This window comes from Lipotes vexillifer, unplaced genomic scaffold (genome assembly GCF_000442215.2).
Source record: "Lipotes vexillifer unplaced genomic scaffold, Lipotes_vexillifer_v1.1 scaffold8, whole genome shotgun sequence".
NCBI lineage: Eukaryota > Metazoa > Chordata > Mammalia > Artiodactyla > Lipotidae > Lipotes > Lipotes vexillifer.
Window position 1 is genome coordinate 7,117,760 of NW_006781519.1, and position 11,635 is coordinate 7,129,394.

At 41.0% G+C, this 11,635-nt stretch overlaps 1 protein-coding gene across 1 annotated transcript in view; it reads right to left on the reverse strand.

Moving 5' to 3' along the window:
* The window catches only part of PTPRG (protein tyrosine phosphatase receptor type G), a 313,959-nt gene extending 302,799 nt beyond the window's left edge, over positions 1-11,160 (reverse strand). Inside the window, 2 exon segments of the mRNA XM_007454772.1 lie at positions 10,743-10,922; positions 11,124-11,160. Coding sequence (XP_007454834.1) covers positions 10,743-10,922; positions 11,124-11,160 — 217 coding nt within the window.
* Between the last annotated feature and the right edge of the window lie 475 nt (positions 11,161-11,635).

Genomic DNA, 11,635 nt, shown 5'->3' on the forward strand with positions numbered 1-11,635 from the left:
AGGGGCTACTCACTGCAGTGCGCGGGCTTCTCATTGCGGTGGCTTCTCTTGCTGTGGAGCATGGGTTCTAGGCTCGCGGGCTCAGTAGTTGTGACTTGCAGGCTCTAGAGCACAGGCTCAGTAGTTGTGGTGCACGCGCTTGGTTGCTCCGAGGCATGTGGGATCTTCCCGGACTAGGGCACGAACCTGTGTCCCCTGCATTGGCAGGCGGATTCTTAACCACTGTGCCACCAGGGAAGTCCCCAGAGTTCCATTTTAAAGCAATATTGTCTTTCTCACAAAACAAAATGTGTCCTTGAGCAGGGACAATAAACAGCAAAGGTAGGTGTGACCCAAATACTTGAGATGTTAAGTGTTGAGTGGCTGCTCTGAATTTACTAAAACACTGAGTACAAAACAGATTTCCATGATTTCTATTCTTTCAGTCACATCAGTGAAAAGAAAATCCCAGTTTGATGCTAATATGCCCTCCACCTTTCAATGATACTCATTCATTTCCCCCTTTACCGAAAAGTAAATATGTAAGCTAGAACTTAATAACGTTGGTACCTTTGATTTATTTTCACAGATTACAGACATAATTTCTTACACAAGTCTATCCAAATGCACAGCGTTTCGCATTAAGGTGTTGATAAAACGTTTTGCTTTAAAATCAATTCATTTAATTAAAATCAAGTGCATCAACTGAAAAACAATAAGTAAACGATACTACGATAATAATGAATAAATACACTTTAATTTAAATTTTAAAACAGTAGCACCAAGAGTGAATCTGGATAAGGTGACATTTAGGAAGGTAGCAAGCAACAGCTAAAGACTGGAGAAAAATGGGCCAGGAGGAGAAGGCAGGAAAGGCACCTAGGAGTGGACTGTCTAGAATGAGGCTCCTCTGGTTGTTCAGGTGCTACTATGGATTGTGATGAAATTAAAGCAGAATGATGGAGGATGTGGAAGAAACCGGGAGCTTCAAATTCAGCGTTTTTAACCTGGAGTCCAAAGTCCAAAGCAGTAGCCACCCACAGACTTTGCGGTCTACACACTCCTGTTACAGGAAGTAAAATTCTGAGCATGGGTGCATAAACGAAGTCAGACTCTGGAGCCAGTTGGGTCTGAATTTGAGCCCTAGATCTGCCACTATCAGTTGTGAGAAAGTTACTGCATTTCTGGGTGCTTCAGTTCCTATTCTGTGAAACTGGAATAATACAACAGCAACTTCACAAGTTTGTTATCAGATCACAAGGGTTGACACATGAAGAATGCCCACAACAGTAACTCACTCACCACATTACAGCAGGAAGATGGCACTGTAAAAGCCCAGAAATAAACCCACACATATGTGGACAGTTAATTTACAACTAAGGAGCAAAGAACGTACAATGGAATGAGGACAATCTTTTCAATAAATAGTGTGGGGAAAACTGGACAGTCACATGCACAAGAAAGAAACTAGACTACTATCTTATATTATACACAAGAATTAACTCAAAATGAATTAAAGACTTGAATGTAAGACGTGAAACCATAAAATTCCTAGAAGAAAACATAGGCAGTAAGCTCTCTGACATGGGTCTTATTGATGCTTTTGTGGTATGACTCCAAAAGCAAGAAAAACAAAAGCAAAAATAAACAAGTGGGACTACATCAAACTAAAAAGCTTCTGCACAGTAAAGGAAACCATTATCAAAACAAAAAGGCAACCTACTGAATGGGAAAAGATATTTGCAATTCATATATCCAGTAAGGGGTTAATGTCCAAAATACAAAAGAATTCATACAACTCAACAACAACAAAAACCCAAAAATTCCCATTGAAAATTGGGCAGACGATCTAAATAGACATTTTTCCAAAGAAGACATACAGATGGCCAACAGGCACACAGGAAAAGATGTTCAACCTCACTAACTACTAGGAAAATGCAAATCAAAACCACAATGAGACATCACTTCATACCCGTTAGAATGGCTATAAGCATTGGCAAGGGTGTGGAAAAAAGGGAACCCTTGTACACTGTGGGTGGGAATTTTTCCACTACGGAAAACAGTTAAGAATAAATAAAACTAGAGCTACCTTATCACCCAGCTATTCCACTTGGGTATTTATCCAAAGCACATGAAAACTAATTTGAAAAGATATATGCATCCCTATGTTTATCGTAGCATTATTAAAATAGACAAGATATGGAAACCACATAAGTGTTTACAGATAGGTGAATGGATGAATAAGATGTGGTATATGTATATACCATGGTATACTACTCAGCCACAAACAGAATGAAATCCTGCTATCTGCAACAACATGAATGGGCCTTGAAGGCATTAGGCTAACTGAAATAAGCCAGAAGAAGAAAGACAAATAAGTATGATTTCACTTGTATGTGGAGTCTAAAAAAACAGAACAAATGAACAAAATAAAACAAAGACAAACTCACAGATACAGAGATCAGATGAGTGGTTACCAGAGGGCAAGGGGTTGGAGGGGTGGGTAAAATGGGTGGAAGGGATCAACTGTGTGGTGACTGACAGTAAACAGTCTTGCGGTGGTGATAACTCTGTAGTGTATACAGATGTCAAATTATAATGCTGTACACCTGAAACTTAAGAGTTTAAAAACAGATGGCATTATATAAGTGCTGTTTATAAAAGTTATCCTAGGGAGAGGATCCACAGCTTTCATAGATTCCCTCTGTGTCCAGGGCCCCCCATAATGAAAAAGTGCTCTACACAGGGGCAGGGGGCAGGTAAGAGTCACACCATGGATAACAATTTACTTTCCTCCTGAGTTTGACAGGATGACTGAGCACCAGGCATGCACTGCATTCTTCACAGGACATCCACAAACTGTTTATAAATTAAACTCAGTGTGTCTAAATAATGCTGGCCTACAGCAAATGTTCACACCAAAATCTGAGTAAACAGCAGCAGATGCCAAAAGTTAAACAAAAAAATGGATGAGAAGGAAAATAAGCCCGTTACTGTCTTACCTCCACCACTTCCCAACCAATTTTTAACACTACAAGATGGGAAGACTCCCATTATTGGACGGTAATGGTGAGACCTCCAGACCACCCACAATTCCAGTGTCCATCAGGTAATGCTTTCAGGCTCCTGGTGAAAAGGGAAACGCTCTGGTCTGGAAGTCAAGACACACAGGCTCTAGTTCTAGGCTTCCTACTAACGTCCCTGTAGGCACTACCGTTTATTTTTTCAAATAATTTACCAAGTAACTACTGGGGAAGAAAAGGTAAGTAAATGAGACATTAGCTCCTGCCTTCACGGAGTGTACAGTTGGTGGGAAAGACAGGCCCCAGCAACTAAAGAGATGACAGAAGCAACCCTGCAAGTGGGACAGGTGGTAAGAGGTGAGCATCCAACCCCAGACTGGAGAAGGGGAGGAGGTTTCAAAACAAGGACTGATGAGGTGAGAGGTGAGCTATGCTGTAAAAGTGCTGAAGAGAGGGGAGCACAGCAGGCTTAAAGCTCATGCAAAGGTCCTGTGTGGAGGGAGCCAGGGTGACTGGTGCCCAGAGAGCAGGGTGTAGCACAGAGGCCAGACAGCAAAGCAGGGACAGCAAGGAGTCTGTCTGAGTTCTGCAGAGAAGTGAGAAGTCCTCAATATGGTTGAGAGAGAACAAGAAAGAAAGAGGGGGAGACGCACAGACATGATCAGATTAGGGAAATAAGATCATTGTAGCTACTAAACGGAAAAGGCCTGGAAGGAAAGCAACACTGGTTGGTAGAAACAAAGTCAGGGGCTTCCCTGGTGGTGCAGTGGTTAAGAATCCGCATGCCAGTGCAGGGGACACGGGTTCGAGCCCTGGTCCGGGAAGGTCCCACATGCCGTGGAGCAACTAAGCCCGTGCACCACAACTACTGAGCCTGCACTCTAGAGCCTGTGAGCCACAACTACTGAGTCTGTGCTCTGGAGCCCATGAGCCACAACTACTGAGCCCGCGAACCACAACTACTGAGTTCGCGCGCCTAGAGCCCGTGCTCTGCAACAAGAGAAGCCACCGCAATGAGAAGCCTGTGCACCACAACGAAGAGCAGCCCCAGCTCACCGCAACTAGAGAAAGCCCGCGCACAACAACGAAGACACAATGTAGCCAAAAATAAATAAATTAATTTAAAAAAAAAGAAAGAAACAAAGTCAGGAGGTTACTGCATTCATCTAGTAAAGAGACAGTGGACAGACAAGGTGAGTCAGAGCAGCCTCAGAGAACCAAGAGATGCCAAGTCATGGGATTATCCTGGGTCTCCGTTAACTCACTGCTAAACTGAGCAAGAGGAACAAAGTGGATTAGTTGACCCTTTAATCATATAAGATACGACAGATGACAGCCTAGCAGAAGGTTCTGTGCCCTAAAAAAGAAAGGAATGCTTCAAAAATTACCCTCAAAATTCAAAATTGTGAATTCAGTTTTGAGCCTAGTTATGTAATATAGCGCTGGTTTGCCCATTCTGTAATTGGTAAATTAGGCTTCGGTCTACCCAGAAAATAGCTGCTACCACCTGAGCGCAGGGACTGGGGCTATGGGGATAAGGGAAAGGAAGTGGAGCTTAGCAGATACGAAACAGAGCTTGCAGTGCGTCTTGCCAAAGAGAGACCCAGGGAAATAGCTCCGACTTGAATTCCAGGGTTCAGGCAAGACTGAATAGTAACAGGCTGAAAAGAACCCAAGAATCTGGATATCTGAAATAGGAGAAATTTAAGAAGAGCCAAAGCACATTTAGCATCTCCCCAAAGAAGAACAGATCTTTTTTTAATTACACTTACATTTTTTTGGGGAGGCAACCTTGAACTAACCAGAGGGCTGTGGGGTATTATGAAGTCAGGGTTCGGCATGTCCAGTGTCAATGGTGCTGAACACCCATATGTTTCCAAATATCTGTCTACTTGGCTGATGCTAAGCTTTTAATCAGAAACCTTGGCAGCCTCTTTGTGAGCAAAATGACCAATTCGTTAGTGGCATAAACAAAACTCAGAGCTTAAAGGAAAAAATGTGATCCAGGAAAAAGGACTCCATGCTGGTCCATCTTCAGTGCCCACATTTACACCTATCAAGGATCACTAAGATCACTCCAAGGGGGTGGGAGGGTAATGGAATACAAATAATTGAATGGCTTGGTATCAAGCAAAATTGGAAACCCCAAGAACATATACTTGGGGTGTCACTGTACACTTCCCTTGTCCAAAAGCCCTTCCCATCAATATATCAGGAATATAGGTTTTATTGAAATGAGGACATACTCAGGTTTTCACCATCAGCACCGGGCTCTCTACTCCATAAACAGAGCAAGAAAAAACACTTTTCAAACTCTGGTTCTCATCTGCGGCCAGCTCTAAGGAAGACAGGAAGAAGGGAGAGAAGGGGGCCAAAACTAGGAGCTGGGAGTGAAAACAGACCAACAGGCAAGAGGCAGAGTCTTGTTTACAGGGGTGGGGAAATTCACGGAGATGTGAGAGGAAAGGTGGGAGAGAAGGAAACCGCAAAAAAGTGAAAGCTCATGGACAGATACTCATCAACAGAACAGAAAGAACAGAAGCAGAATAGAAATCGAAAGAAGAGAAAGCCCAAACAATCAGGGATGAGAAGACAAGCACACACACAGAATTCCTAGAAACTTCCTTACCAATCTCAGGATTGCTAAAGGCTTTTTCCATGCATGTGACACTTGGACAATCATGCCGGCACTGTGGAATGCCCTCTTGAGCGGGGGCTAAGCATGCAAGTCCATGAATTGGGGAAGAAATCAAGCATCATGGAAATCACCACTGGAAATTCTGTAAGGAGCCCATAATGGCAGCCTGGTACTGACTCTCAGTAAGGCTCGCATCAGTTTCTCCACCAGCCTTAGACCAGAACACTGATTCTGCAGGGCAGCATGGGGGCAGCCGTTAGTTTGAGCTGTAACTGCAGTGACCCACAGAACGCAGAGTGCCTTTCATGGTCAGACACTTGCTTGGCCCAGGGGAGCCTTGCCCTGTGGGCAAGCAGAGCAGCAGGGCCAAATGCTCCTCTTGTACTGAGCTGGAGTCACGTGCTCAGTTAGAGAAGCCGCACGTGGAAGTGACTGAGGTTGTTAAGATTATATTTTTCTCTTCATATCAGCCTGCAATGAGGTTGTTCTTTTCTTAGTTTAAGTCTGTGGGTTCTTATGGTGTCACTTTACCATAGAAGTTTGAAGGACCTGGTACAATAAAGTAGAGGCAACAGCCTCTTAACCCTTGTCTGAATTTTATGGGCTGAGCAACATATTAGGACATGGCTCCTGACCTACTTACCTACACAGACGTTTCCCACCATCAATCTACTTTGATTAATTTACCAACTACTACTTGAATCCGCCTGCGCCAGGCACTGGTATATGTAGACAAATAAGAAAGAATGTAGGCAAAGGAAAAACATAGTAAACCAATACAAAATGTGAAAATGGAAGTAACAAGCATCACGGCAAATGTATTTACTACCTGCCCTTGGTGTGGGGGGGGAGGGTAAAAGAAAAAGTAGTGAAGAAACACAAAAACATCCTCCAAATAGTTAAAACTCATAGGAGACCATGGCTTATTAACATATATCAGAAGCACCATCTAAGTCTTAAATTTTGATCATTTACCTAGAAGCTAATGCTAGGAACAGCAAGATTATCTCGAAATGTTCTTAATGAATGCATTATCTTTTCATTCTACAAAAATCAAAGAGGGAGAAATAACTTTAGATGAAATCAAATGAGAACTGGCACAATAGTCAGTCATGGCTCTTCGGGAAGAAATAGAGAGATGCTGTCTGTCTTGTAAAGATATTTTAGACAACTTTCGAGAAGTGGGCTAGGTACAACCACACTGCTCTATTGATTATGCTAGATTAAATATATACCCCTCTCCGGGGGTTAAGACAGATATGAACATTAAAACTGTTTTACGGGAAAGTTACTGTCCGTATGTAACAGGCCGCTTTAAATATTAACTTTCTAAATTCATATTCTGATATCCAAATGACAGTTTATTTTACAGATAAGTGACCTGTAAATTTCTACCAGAAAAAAATAAATATTCCTTCCTGGATTTATTTTCTAGACGTGCGAGGTTCAAGAAAAGATTTGGGGGAAGAAAAATAGGTGTTGCTTAAAAATTAATGATTTAATAAAAATGACTTTTTTGGGCCTCTAGGTATGAAAGTTAGATATGAAATGAATGACGGTAACAAAGACGGACTATGTGGCTCACAACATATGGGGTTTTTTAAATTAAACTTTTAATCTTTCTGATAACTGTAGATCAACATGCAGTTGTAAGAAATAATACAGAGGTCCCGAGTCCCCTTTATCCAGTTTCCCCAAATGGTCACATCTTACAAAACTATAGTATACAATGATATGTGTGTTTTTTCAAACTGATATTATCCAGGTTGCCTATCAATACTACTCACTGCAGATATTATGAACTCGTACCTTTAATTCAGACACACAGCACCCTGCACTGTATTTATACTGTGTTCAGCTCAATTTATATGATCCGTGCATAACTGACAAGCAAGTGAATCCTCATATTTCTCTAAAATACTGGAATATTTACGAACTCACTTGGCATTTTAAGAACTGCAGAATAAAGAAGTTTCTAGGTTCATTGCTTATTTTATAAAACAACAACAACGACACAGGTTGGTTTTCGCACCCAAGTTTCTAGACAAACATAAATTGAAACTCTTTGAAGAGAACAGAAAAACAATTCAATGTTCACATTTAAAATTGCATACAAATGGTTGGCACTTTTAAAAAATCACTCCTATAGAATCATGTTAGATTATTTATGAGATACTGGCCCGCCTAGTATGATGTCATAAATTTTGTAGTCATAAGTACAGTTTGTGAAGTCATGAGGATTTATTTCTGCTTCTCAGAAAGCCATGCTTCTTCTGAAATTTCAGAGACAGAGCGTTCATACTTGGATGGCTGTGCTCCAAAGTCAGGCGCATGCACCCATAGACAGGCAACAACTTGGGGATCACTCTGGGAAGACAGCAGAGTGACAGAGATTGATAATCAGCTTCTGGAAGACCAAGGTCATGAATCAGCTTGCACTGAGTGAACCCTACACTCATCTAAAACGTGTCATCGGAGATACCAAGTTGAAAGCTGTCACTGAAACGTGTTATCTTTGCAGAAGGCTGTCAAGCGTTGCAAGTCAAGTAGAAAACCATATCAGAGAGCCCAGCGAATTGGCTTTGGCAGGCTTCCGGAATGTGGCACCAAGGTAGCACTCGACAGCGAAATCCAATTACCCCAGCGTGGCAAATATTCCATCCACCACATTCAGATCGTCTGCAGAGTAATATTCCCATCACAGGTGTCCAAAGGACACTCATATTTGAAATATAAAGCAGAGCCACCAGTAGAGAAATTCTGAATGGTAACAACAAGCACACCATCTATACTGGGGGAGTAGAGAGGTGGGGGTGAAAAGTTGTGTACAGATAATATCACTGGTACACAAGTCTGTCCTGAGCAGCTGCTCGAATGGATGAATCAAGGTACAGGAGAAGGTAGCTGCTATAAGGCCCAAAGAACTGTTTGTGGGGACATTATGAAAAAGAGCCCAAAGCTGGGAATCACTGTGCTGAGTGAGTGGGAAACAATTCTAAGAACAAATCAAGCCAACCCAAAGCAATCGGCCATGAATAATCTCAGACAAATGCTGGTTTGGAGAAAGGAAATGGATCCCCAAAGTTGTATGTGCAGCCAGTTAGGTTAAAAAAAAAAAAAAAAAAGGCAACTCAATGACCCACAACATGGAGGGGACCAAAGGACAGATAATGAAGTCATTTTAGCTCAGCATGAGGGCTTCAGGCAGCCAAGGCTCCTGAAAGGATTACTAACAGTGATTTGTAGTGACATCCTTGGCTACAAAGGGATCATTGCAAAGAGAGAGAGAGAGAGAGGGGGGGGGGGGGGGGGTTAGTTTTAATGGGTTGGGTTATAAGAGTTGAAAAATAAGATAAGAAAAATATCTTTAGCACCAACGGAATCCCAGGTAGCACTAGGCACAAACGTAATATAACACCTAGGGATTTATTTTCAGATCAAACAGTGGGGATTCCTGCTACTTCCATCAATGATCTATAACTGCTATTTGCATAATAGTGATTAAGAGGGAAGGAGCTTTTGCACTAGCGATGTTTAAAATGTGGTATTTCATATTTGTGGACCCCAAGTGACAGGTGAGGTAGGTAAAGGGAAGCAGGAGGATCAAACTGCTGGTCTGATACACAAAGGGATAAGACGGTGTTCATTTGTATTCTAATATAATAACTAATATTAACAAAGCAAATTCTCAAGGAAGATAAGGATTTTATTTTCATTTATGCATTTGGCACAGTGCTGTCCAACAGAACTTTCTATAATGACAGAATGTTCTCTATCTTTGCTGCCTCATATGATAGCCACTAGCCATATGTTACTGAACACTTGAAATGTGGCTAATACCAATACTACTCAAAGTGATCTATAGATTCAATGAAATCCTTACCAAAATTCCAATGGTATTTTTCACAGAAATAGTCAAAACAATCCTAAAATTCCTATGGAACCACAAAAGGCCCTGAAAAACCAAAGCCATCCTTTGAAAGGAGAACAGAGCTGAAAGTGTTACACTTCCTGATTTCAAATTATACTACAAAGCTATGGTAATCAAAACAGTATGGAACTGGCACAAAAATAAAGACATCAACCAGTGGAATAAAATCTAGAGCCCAGAAACAAACCCATGCATATTCGGTCAACTAATATTTGACAAAGGAGGCAAGAATACTCAATGGGAAAAGGATAGTCTCGTCGATAAATGGTGCTGGAAAAATGCAACATTCACGTTCAAAGAATGAAGTTGGACCACTACCTTACATCCCTCAGAAAAATTAATTTGAAATGGATTAAAGACTTAAAATCTAAGACCTGAAACTATTAAACTCCTAGAAGAAAACATAGGGGAACAGCTCCTTGGCATTGGCCATGGCAATGATAATTTGGATATGACACCAAAAGCACAAGCAACAAAAGTAAAAACAGATGAGACTCACCAAACTCTAAAGCTGGGCACCGCAGAAGAAACAACCAATAAAATGAAATGGCACAATGTTATACATCAATTATATCTTAATAAAGCTGGAAAAATAAATAGGTGACCCTCACCCACACCCCAGAAAAATCCAAAGATCTCAATGTGGGTCTCCTCTGCTTCAAACCCTGCAAACACACAACCTAAGAAAGCGGAAAACAAAACGATATGTGGCTAGTAAAACTGAGGGAGCAAATTTTAATCTTACTTACTTTTAATCAATTAAAATTTAAATTTGAATATAGCCACATATGGCTAGTGGCCACTATAGTAAAACAGATTTCTAAAAGTTCATGCTGTATCCTTTACATGGACTGACCCATTTAATCCTTATAACCCTATGAGACTGATACAATTTCGTTATCTATCTATATATATATTTTAATTTTTATCCTATCATATTTAAATAAAATTATAAAGCACAAAGCGATTAGGTAGTTTGTCCCAAATCACACAGCTAGTAAAGCAATTGGTCAGTTCTCAAACCAAGGGCTAATTCCAAAGCTCTCACTCAGCTATACGTTCTCTGTAGCAACATACACTACTAAAGGAGCAACTCGTGGTTAAGGTAAAGACCAGAGACCCAGAAACATTTCATATTGTTCCACAGACAAGTAAAGAAGACATAGTCTACCTGTTTTCCCTGTGTTTTTCATCCAGGTTTTGTTGGAAGACTCATTGTCAAAGCCATCAAGTTGCAGGTCCTGGTACTCTTCACCGACACGTGCATGCTGGTCTGAAATGTCTATAGGTGACTGGTGACGGCCCCCGCAGCTGACACTTGACGTGACCCAGTGCTCAGGACCGTAGGCACCTGTTAAAAGAGAATTAAGACTTCAATCCTCATGATTCAAGGGTCAGGGATAAAATGAGTATGATGCACGGAAGTTAAACACTGCATCTCCCAAGGTTAACATTTCCTACATGTCCCCACCCTAAAGATGTCAGTGCATTGGAAGACTGTCAATCCAAGCCATTTGCTTGATAGGGCAAGAAAATTTGAGAAAAAAGTTACTTAAGATAGTTTTGCTTCTTGATTTGTAATCAAACATTTGCTAACTTTATCTGTAACCAGATTAAGAGAGTTGAGCAGAAGGGCCGTCGGAGTTGTTCACATTTTTGAAAAATTTTAAAATAATTTTCCTAAAATAAACAGAGCATTTATTCACAAGAAAACATCTTAATCAATTTACTGTGTTCTGCTATTGTGAACAGTACACTAAACACAACTTTCTTCCAGGTTCCTAGGAATTTTTGAACTGGAAAAGGAAAAGAATTAAAAATTAAAAGTAACACAACACTGGATGAGAGTCATTACAAATAATGTGGGCAATGAGGCAGGGTTTTCCTATGGCTAATTGTGAGATTTTTCAATTTAGCCAGTTTGAACACATGTATATTAAGGCACTCACTTCTCTTTCTCAACCCCTCACCCTCATAGGAAATGGGGGTATAACGTTACCTTCAGACTAGAATCAGCGTTCATATAAATAAAGACTTTTGGGGGAACAATTGCTACAGGGAAAG